The 14,358-nt window shown below is 40.9% G+C and overlaps 1 protein-coding gene across 13 annotated transcripts in view; it reads left to right on the top strand.

The window, feature by feature from the left end:
- The window catches only part of PARD3 (par-3 family cell polarity regulator), a 658,792-nt gene that overhangs the window by 280,192 nt on the left and 364,242 nt on the right, over positions 1-14,358 (top strand). For all 13 annotated transcript variants that reach the window (XM_084618459.1, XM_084618465.1, XM_084618467.1 and 10 more), the window contains exon 4: positions 9,001-9,179. In XM_084618459.1, coding sequence (XP_084474585.1) covers positions 9,001-9,179 — 179 coding nt within the window. The remainder of the gene's footprint in view (positions 1-9,000; positions 9,180-14,358) is intronic.

The following is a 14,358-nucleotide window of genomic DNA, read 5'->3' as shown; positions in this document are numbered from 1 at the left end:
GGGCAACACAGCTCTGTTTGCTGGATACCTAGGTAAATTAGGTGTGAAGGTAAATACAATCTGGTCCTGAAGCCTTTCCCCCCAGCTCATCACTAGCTGTCAGGGAGAGCTCATTTAGATTTTGCTTACAAATCATAATTTGAAATTATTAGGTTGGCCGGCATCACCGAAATGAATGCACTGACGTGATCATAAAAACAACAGCTGTATAAAGAAGCTAGTCTATGTTCATACTTTTCAGCTCTATTATACTTTTTCAGATACACGTATTTTATCATACACTTTATATGCGTTTAAAATGTTTATTAATGTTTTAATTTCAATTCAAATTTCCAAACTATCACTAAATTGGCAACACTGCATGTAACTAGTTCACAAAACTGGGGGTGAGGGTGTTGGGGAAATTTGGGGTGTGTGTGTAGGGAAATCCCTGGGTGAAACAGAAATCTGTAGCCTGGATTCAAAGTGGTACAGGGTTTGAGCTCAGCATATAAAATACCCATTTTCTGGATCTCTGTATGGTTCTTACTCTGTAGGGCATTATATTCCCCCCCCTCCCAAACCCAGTTGAGTCGGGCAAGAACGTGCTAATCATCACTAGGGATTTAAATACTGTTTAAAAAGTTAACCCTTTAAACAATTTAAAATATTTCATTTAAACTGTTAACTGATTAAAGGGACGCGCCCCCCAACACCCTCCCCCCCCCTCGGTGTGGCTGGGGCTGATCCAGCCCGCCAGCGTGGCTGAGGCTGGAGCCTCTCCGGCTGTGGTCCCTGAGAGAAGACTCCTCAGAGTCCAAAGTAAAATCTTTGGCTCTGCCCAGAGCACATCACTAGTACTCAGCCTGTGTGCCAGCAGATGTTGGTACCAGCCCCCCTGCCAACACCTGGCCAGTGGGCAATGCAGTGGCCATACTGGAATTCCTGGGAGTTTCACCTGGTGTTGTGTCTCCTCCTCCTTGGACAAGGCTGTCATGGGACCTAGTAGTCGTCTTGTGCAGGATGACTTCAGGGCCCATCAGGACCTTCAGAAGTGGGTTGTGGCGAACTTAGGTCTGGAGATTGAGGAGCTCAAAGCATCAGCAAACGTCTCCTCCCCACTGCTTCTTGCCCTTTCTTTAGGTCAAACAAAGTTAAATGCTGCAGTATAATGCAAGTGGATTACACTTCAGTTTCAACAGAATGCTCAGAATAGTGACCAGATCTGGTCTCTGCTTTTCTTTTCCATGGGTCCTAAATTCCATTCACTAAAATGGTCACAACTGTTAGCTGTTAGTACCCACTGTTTAATGTCTGGTGTAATTTTTAAGGACCAGGTGATGTGTCTAACTGCATGCAACAACTTGGTCATGAAGATTTTGTTCTGTTCTAAAGAATTATCTTCTGATTGTCAGTCCAATTACAAAATATTTGGTCAAACTTTGTGCATCTTGTATTATTTTGTTAATCACTGCTATTTTCAGTTTCCAGAAAGCCTGCAGCTGGTGTGGTTATACAATTCGACCTGTCTACTCCCTCTCCAGCAATCAGCTGGATAATGGGGGCTGAGTTTCTTTTAAAATAAATTTGTCCAGTGGAGTTGCTGTTCTTGCTCCTGGAACATAGTGATATTTTTAATAATTTTTCTTCTTTAATTAGATACCTAGCTTCTGATTGTACTTCTCTGTTAATCCGCCAGAAGAGTGTTCATAAGCATTAGCCCTTATTAGGTTCCAATAGTTTGTAGATCAGTTCTCAATGAGTTGATTTTCCCACTGTTTTTTCTTCTTCTGAGAGTAAAGACCTTAAAAAACTTATCTTGAGGTCCAGTTTATAACTGGCTTTAAATTCTTCAAAAATTAACATCTTCCTATTTCCATAGGATTGAAAAATAAATAATAGCCTAGTTTTCTCTGCTGAAAAACTTCTAACGCTGTAGAGATTCAGGAAGTGCATGAAACTCAGTGCATCTAACTTGGAAGACTAGAGAGCTGAATTGTCCATGCTGGGATTTGAAACTTCAGTTCCAGGAAGTTTTGACACTTAAAACTTGAGACTAATGTAAACCTTTTAAAAAATAAAATAGATTTCGGTTAAGGTTAATTGTCTGAAGTCTTTACTTGTGGGAGTTGAAACTGTCTTTACTTGTGGCTCTACCCGTTATTATGAATAGCTCTGCTTTTAACTCTTGATTAGTTTAGATATGTGCTTATGTGCACCCACCAGTTATGGTGGCAAAACACAGTCCATTTGACTAAGACATGGTCATACTTAACCAAATATAGTCTCCAACTGTTGATCAAGTTACTGCAATATTTGTCCACATGGTCATTTACCTGTTGTTCAGTAGTTTCCTTTGAATCTCATCTGTCATGTCCTAGATACTTGGCTGTGGGTGAAGAGCACAAAGCACAAGTTGGGGCCAGGAAAATGGTGTAAAAATAGCCAGATGTTCTCATTCTGAACTACCCTATCTCAAGCTCACTGTATGCAGGGCCTCATCAGCTGTGAATGACTCTGTAGGGCTGAAACATCGGACCGAAACCTCACAAGACAGAGGTCTCCTAACTTCTGTGCTTTCCCCCACCCCCCAGCTGTACCATCTATGCTGTCAGCAGGGATGAAGTGGTATGGAACTCTGTTCATCAGCTCTACAGCACCGGAAGATCCTTCTTTTGCACTAACATAATTCTCCCAGGACTAGATACTCTGGGCTCACAGACAAAATCTGCCAGATCCTTAAACACATTAGCACCCAGCTGCCACACCTCAATAACATACTTCTTACAGCTCAGGATCAGGAAAGATGGAAATCTTTTTATAATAAAAATGGAATTGCTGGCAGGAAGGAGGGGTTGTACTTCTGTGTCCCTAATATAGAAAGAGTAGAATGTATAGGGCGAAGGTTTCTAATTTATAGCTTTTTTTTTTTTTTTTAAACGACTTCCCAGTCAGCAATAATTCCCAGCCTCTGAATTGAGGCCTTCTCTCCCTCAGGGTGGTTCCAGCTTACCAGATAATAGTTTTCTAACTTAACCATAAAGTGATGGCATTGAAAATGTAGTCTAAGTACATAAGCTCCTTAAATGTGACACAAGCACTGATTCAGTGACACCTTTCCATGATTTTTTTTATATTTGATTTCCCCACCCTCCCCACCCAGTTCTTTGACTTTTAAAACTTTCTGTAATTCATTATTAGACGTACCGTTTCTAGTGGTTATTTAAAAGGCACCTTAGCTACAGAAGCGAATCAATATTTACAGTGCATTAGTGCCACAGAGAATTTGAAGCCTTGTGATTAGAGTTCATTGCTGTTTTATCCAATCTTCAAAGAAACCACAGACATCAAATGCTATCAGCTGTCATCCTGGAATCAGTGACATTGCATTGGTCCCATGCGCACTTCATCTGGTGGTTTAATTATTGAAGCTCATTTTTTAAATTTTTTTCTTTTAATATTTCAGAGTATATCCTTTTGAAATCTATAAAATAGGTAAACCAGAAAATTATAACCAACACTACTTTAATAGAAAATCCAGTCAATATATTCTTTTTTTATGACCATCACAATTGGGTAGGAGGAGTTTTTGAAATTGCAATATCAGCAAAGTGTAGATGGAGATGATACTTATAACTTGCAGTAATTATGGGGTGGTGGAGATTAATCTGTTGGAATAGCTGTGGTGAAAAGTTGTGTTTTAGCAAGGGGTGTGCGATAGAGCTACACTGGCTTGCCACCTGTGTTCCAAGAATGCAAAAAGTGTAATGTTAAAACTTACATATGTGTAACCTGGAAATACCTGTAATATGTGCTTAAGCAATTATGTTTCATAATTCATTGTTTGGCAGAGTCTGGATATTAACACCTATCACTTTTATGTTTAAACATGGAATCAATCTGGGAAAGACCTCATGCTGGCTGTGTACATGTCAGCGGTAGTTACTTAGCAAGTAATATCTTCTCGTTAGCCAACAAGACTCTTTCCTCTCTCCTCCCCTCTCCCCAGCCCTTTAGGAAAGTGTCTAAGAAATGACTGAAAATGCCTCCTTCAGCAAGCTTGTCACTAAGTGTATTATATACTGTCCTCGTTACATTAATTTTTTTCTGATGCACATTAATATTTGGGATTCCTTGTTTGTGGAAAAGCTACCACTCTTTAGCAAGGTGTAAGTGATTATGTTTTGCTGCAGAGAGGCAATAAAGTGTTAATTGCCATCTCTTTCAGAAAAGTAGTCTTGAGTAGAATTTCATGTTCTTTCCATGCTTAAATTCAGCTTAATTTACTCTGCTTATAACAGTTCATTGAAAAATCATCATATAAAGTAATTTGTAGGGAGAAAATGAAAAAAGAGGGACGGCATGCCAGCAAGTATCTATTGGATTTCTAATCTCAAATATTGCTTATAGCAAGTGAACAAAGTGGTTACATGGCTGTAAGTTATCGGTGCATGTAGTAGGATTAACCCTGGAGAAATATATTCTGGTGACTGCTGTTTGGAACTGAAATATAGATTGGCATTTTTCTTAAGTGGCACAACTCTTACCACAGAACCACTTGCCTGACCAGGCTAATCTAATAAATGAGAGATGATGTTCAGAGCTAAGACAAGAGCTTAGATACCTTTGTTAATGTGGTCACTTCATTACACTTTGTGGTGGTGATTCCTGTGACTACAGCTGTGTCATCTTTGTTATACGGATCTCTTGGGATTCCACAGTGTTTCTTTTATTATGCTTACCATCTAGAGGAAATCTGATGCTTAAGTCATTGGTAAGCCGCTGGAAGTAAAGTTTTTAAAGCCATTGCAAGTTGAAAACGAAAACACACTGTATTTGAGATGGTGTGCTGAAGGAGTAGATGCATATTTAATATTCAGAAATCAGTTAAAACAAGTAAGGTAACTTCAGTGTGTATATGCTGTTCTGTAGGATATAATTGATCCTTCTTGAAATAAGCCTCTAATTACTTCACTTCTGTTTTGATTTTATTGAATACTGTACATCATTAGCAGAAAACATTTATATCTGTGCTGAAGTAAAACTATTGTGAAAATCTTGGAGTGTAAGAAAATTGTAAGGTTTTGAAAGAGGAAACAAACCAATCTAATGGTAGTGAAAAAATATTTATTGATTTTTCTTTTTTGCTATGTTCCACAGTAGTGCTCATTACAAAATATGATAATTGCTGTTGGGTACAACTCACAGTGAATGCTTTTTAAAGACAGGAAATCATGTTGCTAAACAAATATTCTTGCACTATAAATTCTGGAGGGCAGGAATTCTCTCCGTCTGTGTGACGCTATAACACCACCCAAAACAGAATTTCAGTGCTGATCAGGGCCTCTGTGTGCTAGCGTATAAAATGACATTGCAGAGCCTGGAAAATCCACTTGTTGAATTCCTGCTATTCGATTTTTTTCTGCTGAATGTGTGTGGGACACATGCCGTCAACCTCTGTAGAATCTAATCTTTCCTGTCAAAGGAAAAGCTGGTTATGGTTCTAGCCCTACAGTTCTGAAGATCACTTTCTGAATACGGACCAGATGTAAGTCAGTGTAGTGCTTCAGGCTGCTCCACTGATTCTGCTGCTGTGAGTGCTCAGTGTTCTCATGGGTTTTTTTTTTTTGCCAGTTATTATTTCTCTTACTCAGAACCCTGCAAACAGAAAGAAACTGGCAAAAATCATTAGCGAGACAAGGTGGGTGCAGTAGTATCTATTACTGGACCAACGTCTGTTGGTGAGAGAGACAAGCTTTTGAGCTACATGGAGCTCTTCCTCAGGTCTGGGAACTCAAGAGTGTCACAGCAAAATACAAGGATGAACATTCAAGGTGAAGTGGCCCATTAACACCCCTGTAGTCATAGGACAAAAAGGGGGGTTAATAGGTTATAGATGGTTAGTTGGTGTTATAGATAAGCCATAAATGTAGCGTCTTTGATTTTTAGTGTCTAGCAAAGTTATGAATTTAAGCTCCCAGACTTGTCTTATGAAAGTGTTGTACAGGTTTCTTTTAAGGATGAGGACTGAGAGGTCAGATATAGAGTGAGCTTTTGGTGAAAAGTTTCAGAGTAGCAGCCGTGTTAGTCTGTATCCACAAAAAGAAAAGGAGTACTTGTGGCACCTCAGAGACTAACAAATTTATTTGAGCATAAGCTTTCGTGAGCTACAGCTCACTTCATCCAATGAAGCTCACGAAGGTTATGCTCAAATAAATTTGTTAGTCTCTGAGGTGCCACAAGTACTCCCTTTTTTGGTGAAAAGTGTTTCACCCACAGTGTGTTAATGGTCCACTGCACCTTGAATGATCCCTTAGACTGTGTGCTAACTACTTATGTTAAACTGTGTATTCCACCTTGTATTTCGCTGTGACACTCTGAGACCATGTGAAAAAAACACCCCGACCAACATACGTTTTGTTCGCATAAGCTCTCGTGTGCACAGTGCTATGTCGGCGGGAGACGCTCTTCTGCCAACATGGTTACTGCCACTCGTGGAAGGTGGTTTTATAATGTTGATGGGAGAGCTCTCTCCCATCAGCATAACGCAGCTACACGGGCGCTTTTACAGTGGCACAGCTGTATCAATACAGCTGTGCTGCTGTGAGCTTGTAAGTGTAGTTATAGCCTGAGTACCTTTCCCAGACCTGAGGAGGAGCTCTGTGTAGCTCAAAAACTTGTCTCTTTGAGGGCAGGTCCACAACAACACTACAGATGACAAAAATCATGTCCATCTCACTCCATTGTTAAATGGGAAAGCATCGAATGGCACCAGAGGCAGGCAATGGGGGCTGTTTGGGGAGGAGGGAAAAAAGGAGGGTTGGTAGATAGGGTTACCCGATCATATATCATATGATCATAGAATCATATTGTTTCTTGACTTTAGCAAAGCTTTTGACACGGTCTCCCACAGTATTCTTGTCAGCAAGTTAAGGAAGTATGGGCTGGATGAATGCACTATAAGGTGGGTAGAAAGCTGGCTAGATTGTCGGGCTCAACGGGTAGTGATCAATGGCTCCATGTCTAGTTGGCAGCCGGTATCAAGTGGAGTGCCCCAAGGGTCGGTCCTGGAGCCGGTTTTGTTCAATATCTTCATAAATGATCTGGAGGATGGTGTGGATTGCACTCTCAGCAAATTTGCGGATGATACTAAACTGGGAGGAGTGGTAGATACGCTGGAGGGGAGGGATAGGATACAGAAGGACCTAGACAAATTGGAGGATTGGGCCAAAAGAAATCTGATGAGGTTCAATAAGGATAAGTGCAGGGTCCTGCACTTAGGACGGAAGAATCCAATGCACCGCTACAGACTAGGGACTGAACGGCTAGGCAGCAGTGCTGCAGAAAAGGACCTAGGGGTGACCGTGGAAGAGAAGCTGGATATGAGTCAGCAGTGTGCCCTTGTTGCCAAGAAGGCCAATGGCATTTTGGGACGTATAAGTAGGGGCATAGCGAGCAGATCGAGGGACATGATCGTTCCCCTCTATTCGACATTGGTGAGGCCTCATCTGGAGTACTGTGTCCAGTTTTGGGCCCCACACTACAAGAAGGATGTGGATAAATTGGAGCGAGTCCAGCGAAGGGCAACAAAAATGATTAGGGGTCTAGAACACATGACTTATGAGGAGAGGCTGAGGGAGCTGGGATTGTTTAGCCTGCAGAAGAGAAGAATGAGGGGGGATTTGATAGCTGCTTTCAACTACCTGAAAGGGGGTTTCAAAGAGGATGGCTCTAGACTGTTCTCAATGGTAGCAGATGACAGAACGAGGAGTAATGGTCTCAAGTTGCAGTGGGGGAGGTTTAGATTGGATATTAGGAAAAAAATTTTCACTAAGAGGGTGGTGAAACACTGGAATGCGTTACCTAGGGAGGTGGTAGAATCTCCTTCCTTAGAGGTTTTTAAGGTCAGGCTTGACAAAGCCCTGGCTGGGATGATTTAACTGGGAATTGGTCCTGCTTCGAGCAGGGGGTTGGACTAGATGACCTTCAGGGGTCCCTTCCAACCCTGATATTCTATGATTTTATGCTGAAGACTCCTTGTAGTATAATAAGTGGATCTGGAAAAAATTAAATCATTTTTCAGGAGGGACCTAGTATGAGAGATCACCAAGGGTTCAGGAATGCAAGCCAACTGCCTAGCATATATAATAAAGATTTCTTTCCTACAGTTCTTCCTACCTGCTGCATTCAATTATTGCTAATGAAATAGTTCCCTCATCCCGCCTGCCAACCGCTGCAGCTGGAAGGCTGGGGAGTAGGGTACGGTAACAGATATATCCCTGTTGCAGCAGCCAGGAGATTGGGCGCGGGATAGAGTAAAGAGGACACTTAACCCAAGAGGCTTTGAAGGGAGAGGAGAAGTGTGTGTGTGCGTGCGTGCGTCTGCTCCTTTTCAGTGGAGAGAGGGGGGCTGCGGGGCTTCAAACGTATTGGGTATTTATTAGCTGGTGACTGATTTGAAAGGTGGCGCTCCCAAGAGTCAGCACCTTGTAGAAACCCCAGCTCCCATCCCTTTTCCTAGCAGATAAGAGGAGGGGACTGGCTTCTCAACAGGGCTTTTCTCTCAGACAAGGCAGCCCTTCCCGCATTTTGTAGTGGCTTCTGGCTAACTGGCTTCATCTCCTGGGTAGTTGGTTTCTATTACATTTTTAAATAGCTGCAGGTAGTTTCTTTGAGGCCTCAGGTTGGTCAATTGATTAAAAAAAAACCTTCTGAAGTAAAAGGTGCTTAAGATATTGCGATCGTGCTTATAAAACCAAAAAGTAGCTTCAAATATTTCACTCTTTGGACCCACTCAGTCCTTGTCTTCTCTTCAGAGACTGCTAAGCAGGGAGTAATTGGTGGTGGTTTTCAAGAAATAGACCCATGTCCGCTAGGCAGTTGCCTGAGGTCAGAAACTAGCCAGTCTGTGCAAACTTCTTTTGGTCACAACCAGTTATCTGAGTTTTAAAATATATTTTTTTGTATGTGGAAGAATATTCAGTTTACTTGTTGTTTATTTAGTTTATTTTATTCCTTCAGATATGCCTCTTCATGTACGGCGTAGCAGTGACCCCGCATTGATTGGCCTTTCGACCTCTGTAAGCGATACTAATTTTTCTTCAGAAGAACCTTCCCGAAAAAACCCCACAAGATGGTCCACAACAGCAGGCTTCCTTAAGCAGAACACCCCTGGGATGCCCAGTAGTCATGACAGAAAGGTACGTTTTTGTTTATCTGTGTGTAAGGTTGTGTCTGATATATGAGCAGTATGTCTTCGTTCCAGGGACACAATTTTATTACTTTCCCTTAGTTTCAACCTTTATATCCTCTTCATCCAGTGGACGTGAAATGCCACCAGAATAACCCTTTTCATGGTAGGATGTGCTGTGTTCTTAAGGATATTGTCACTTATATTCACTAATGGCTTGATGTTTGCTATAATTTTCTTTGGAGCTTTGAGTGCTCAGCGCTTCTGTAAAGCAGGGCCTAAATGCTATCAAGCAGTTTTCCTTGATTCTGAATGAGCCACCTCTGCAATGTGCCTGATTTTCACCAATCTCCTCTTATATCCTGATGTTGCCCTCCGGAATCTCTGTAGGATAACACAGAGCACGATAGGCATGCCAACCAGCTGTTTCATTTTATCTTTCTATTGTAGCAAATAAACATTTCGAGTGTTCAATTTCAGAATGACTACTGGAGTAATACAAAGAAGAAATTGCAACTGTTGTATTCACTGGATAACTTAATTAAAGTGGAAACAGTCAGGTTCACAGTATTTTTTTTTCTCCTTCATTTAGAATTCACTGTCTCTACTTGAGCTATACTGGTAACTAAAGAAACCACCATGAATCTTGTTTCTGCACGCAAGTTATTTTTTTTAAACCAAAAAGATTAGTTATTTTTTGTTTTGTACAGTCATCTGTTATCTTTTCTCTCCCCTACCTGTGACAGTGAAGAAGATGTTCATGTTGTCTAACTTTACATTTCTAATAGAAATTAATTACCCAGATAAGAAGTTACATTTTTGGTTACTATTGTGACTATACTGCACAAATTGAAAAGGATAGAACATCTGAAATCTGATATTTTAAATTTTTTTCTTTCTCAAATAGGTGGTTTGGTTAATCACAGCACTAGATTTCAAATGCTACATTACTAGATTAAATCTTATATAAAACAGCAGAAATGCAGCAGAGTCGGGGCTATGTCCTCTGACAAAGACATATGTTTTTTGCAAAAGAACTCTCCTTTCTCTTGTGGTATTCTTCCATCTATTTAAAAATAAAAATCCTGTCTATAAAAAGGATCTACAGTGAAGTATCATGCAGTGAGTATAAATGTCTAGAGCCAAATTTTTAAAGGCGCCTCAGTCTGGTTCTGCAATTGACTGTGTGTGCAAATTATAGCATGTAGATGTCTACTTGATCTGCAAGTCAAATCTGATAGTTAAATGTCTAATTTTTGTCACTTGCACCTGTGCTTGATTGTGAACACAACATTAGAAACCATTTTGAAAAATTTGGTTTTTGATGTTTTAATAAAAAGAACAAAATGGGTTAGAGAATTATCTGTGCAAAATGCTAACATTTTCCATTGATTTATCTGAAATGATAATGAGATTATACCTCATTACTCAAGAAACATGGATATTGAAAAGAGGGCCATATATAGCATGAAGAGGAGCCTCCCTGAGTGTCTCAAGCTAGCATTTGGAGGGATTTAAAGAGCAACCAAGCTTCCACTTCAGGCTCCGTGCATCATTAGCTGTTCAGCATGTACTTACTCTTGATTTTCATGAAAATATTTGAAGTGCACTGAAGCGTGGCATCACTGGAAATAAACATGGTGACCAAGGTGGAAAGGAATTCAGTTGATCTAATGTAGTGATGGGAAGCTGGACACACGAGAGCATTAAATCAAGAAGATGGGAGAGAATTAGTGTAGGTTAGTACAGCAGATATTGATAATGTATCTTTTAAAATGCTTTTTCTTACATAGCATCTGCATTAATCTTCCAAGTGAAGCTGATCACTCGGAGTATTAGTTTCTGGCAGTAAGATGTTGCAAACAATTGAAAGTAAACAATACAGTCAGCTGCTCATGTAAACATTTTGTGCATTAACCTCATTCTGAGTGCAGTTACATTAAAGCTGTTCTGTTCATTCCCTCTGGGGCACCTGGCATTAGCCACTGTCAGAACACAGGATACTGGGCTAGATGGACCTGGGCTAGATGGACCTTTGGTCTGACCCAGTATGGCTGTTCTTTTGTAAATAGATTTTTATTTTAGTGTATTCATAAATATCTCTTATTGCCAGTCCAAAAATGTTAGTCCACGTTTTGCAGAGAATCCCAGTTATGGCTCTTAAGAATTTCTGATAAGTATTTTTCTGAATCTCCTGTCCATTACCAATTTTATAAAATTGTTGCTACAAACGTTTATTTCATTTGTGTCAATATAAAATGTACAAATGTATCAGTTTTGACGTCCTTGTCATCAGATAGCTCTGGAGGACTGATACTGAGCTCTTGCAACATGTAAAACTTCTTGCCGAAGAGATTTTCATACATACTTAGACTGTCTGGCCAACAGGAACCTACCACTTTTTAATATTAAGGTTTCTTCTCTATCCATTCAGATAATGACTGGAGATGGAACTGTCTTGTTCCAAACTGTTTCATTGCATATGTACGGCAAGTACAATTCAAGAAAAGTAGTCAGAATGCTCTTAGTTTTCTGCTTTGTGTATGGGATTAGAGGTAACACCCATCTATCCTGTATGGGCTACTGGCACTGGATAGTGTTTTCATTGCAGTCCCACCTTCTGGCTGTCTTACAACTGCTGTGACATACTTTCTTACTATTCCTGTGCTGCAGCTTGCTGCTCTGCTCCCTACAGTGTCTGTGCTTCTGCTGTAGAGTTGCGAGGAAAGCAAGGAGAAGATGACAGCTCCCATCCACTGATCCTAAACAGTGGTGTTAGCTACTTAGGTTATACTTCTAAGTATATGAGTGGGTAAGAGGTGAAATGTCTGATAAGTGGAGACTCCATAGAGTTGGGAGGAAAGACTACTTCCAGGGCAGCAGGGAACATCATATATCAGGTGGAAAGGTTTATTTCTCATGGGCATAGGGAGGACTCCAGGGTAGGGTTTGCATCCTCCTGGATAGGCAGGATTTGGAACACCAAGACAGCAGTAAGGCTCCCAAGGTGAATGGAAGAGGGGAGAAGGCAGTGGGGTTGCCACTGTCCCAACAAGACTACAGGGAGTCAGGATGTGGGAAGACAGCCTTCAGGCAGTAAGAAGTAAAGGGTGGTAGGTTTCTTGGGAAGAGGGAAAGGGGAAAAGAATGAGATGTTCCACAAGGACTGTGGGGAAAAATCAGGTTTACAGCTGCTTTTAGGCACCCCCAAAGGCCTGGCTTGGAGGTAGCAGGTAGCCAGGCTCTTTCTTGTACCCGGGAAACAATTATAGGCAGTGAGTCGTGGGGGTGGGGTGGGGTGGTATCCAGGTCCCTGACAGGAGACCTTTATAGGTTTGAATGAGCTTTGAACTTTAGGATGCTTTGGAAGCAAACCTAGACTGAACCTTTTGGATTCTTCCCTCTCTGTATTCTGTGTGCTATAGCGATGTTCCATTGACATGAAGAAACATCACCATGTAATATTGCGATGTCACAATAAACTGTAGTGGGGTGGAAAAGGAGAGTTTTGGTGGATTTCTGTTCTTTGTCTTGGCAATAGGGGAAAGCCGCCTGAAATCTATATTAGTTTTAAAGTGTTCCCAGTTGAGAGGCTCTTTAGATACACTGCCTGGTGAACCCCAGGGCTTCTATTTATTTGAAGATTTATTTCTGGAGATAGATTGTAATGCTGGCAACTACACTCAGATGAGTAATCCCCACCTCCGTGAGTAATCTTATTGAAGTAATTAGAGCGACTCTTCTGAATAAGTGTTTACAGGATAGGGTCCATATTTGTCAATACCTGCACACACTAACTTTCTCTGTATTCCTTTCACCAACTTATTTTGATTAATTTTGGAATATTTTTTCTTATATTTGGTACATCTACATTCCCAGTAATTAAAGGCTCAAGTTAGTTCTTTAGGTCTTACTCCCTCAAGTTATTAAATTAAAAGAAAGTTGTTAATAAAAATACTTCCCAGATTTTCCCATGTCATTGGTTTGAAAACTGTAATTTTGACTTGTTTCTTTAGTCCTCCTGACAAAAATAAAATAATAATCTTACGTGCATTTTCTGCCACAGTAAAATACCATATGAAAGTTTGATTTGTGAATAATTGTTACACATTGAATCACAAACTTAAAAAATAATAAACCACTATCCTAGCCCCATGGCACAAGCCACGAGTTGTGTAGCTTTAGTAATATGTGAGCTGAGATCATGCAAAACACTATCAAGAGGTTTTTTACCCCCCTCAGATGCTGTATCTTGGCTGCCTGTGCCAAACACATTACCATACTATATGAACACTGAGTGTAGTATCTTATGTCTAATGCTGATTACAAGGTAATTCAGCCCTTTTCTTCTTAGTGTGCTCAGCAGGTACATTTTTGTTTGTGCCTCTATGACAGTGAGGAATGAGGTGGCATTACTAAATATCAAACCTGCTTTGATTCTTTGTCACTTAAATGCTCAAGGTTTGTCTGGTAACCTCATCTGCTTCACACAAAAGTATGGCATGGACATTTGGTTTCTAAAGACATTACCCTAATGTGATTTTCTGGAGTAGAATTATATATCGTTGCATTAAGGATCAACACTGCTGCCATAACCCGAAAAAGTGAAAATGTGTGCTTCGAAGAAATAGAGATCAAGAGGGAGCAGTGAAAAGGAAAAATGAAAATGCATTGACTTGCTTGCGTTTTCTCTTTCTCACATTCGTCTACCCAAAGCAAAGCAAACTGCATGTAGCATGATCTGCAGGGGTGGATCAGTAACAGCAAACACACAGCTGAGTTTATTTGGTGTGCAAGTTTTTTTCTATTTGTATTTGCCATTTAGTCAGCAGCCAGTTTTTTTTAGTGTGGTCACCTTCATGTGCCTCACCGAAGGAAAGAATGGCCTATCTATATGAATAAATTAAGCAATCTTTGCTGTCTTTTTGGTTAGGAATCTCATTTGTAAACTGGGAAGGGAGGTAGTTAATGTGGGAAGCAGTTTGGGTACGGGAGGGGTTCGAGCTCTGGCTGGGGGTGTGGGTTCTGGGCTGGGGCTGGGGATGAGGGGTTTGGGGTATGGGAGGGGGCTCTGGGTTGTCAGGGGGTTGGGGTGCAGGGGGGTTAGGACTCAGTCTGGGAGTGCAGGCTCTGGGGTGGGGCTGGGGATGAGGGGTTTGGGGTGCAGGAGGGGATTCTGGGTTGTGGGG

This window comes from Lepidochelys olivacea (genome assembly GCF_965140295.1).
Source record: "Lepidochelys olivacea isolate rLepOli2 genome assembly, chromosome: 2".
In the NCBI taxonomy this organism is placed as follows: domain Eukaryota; kingdom Metazoa; phylum Chordata; order Testudines; family Cheloniidae; genus Lepidochelys; species Lepidochelys olivacea.
This window is presented reverse-complemented; position numbering and strand designations above follow the sequence as displayed.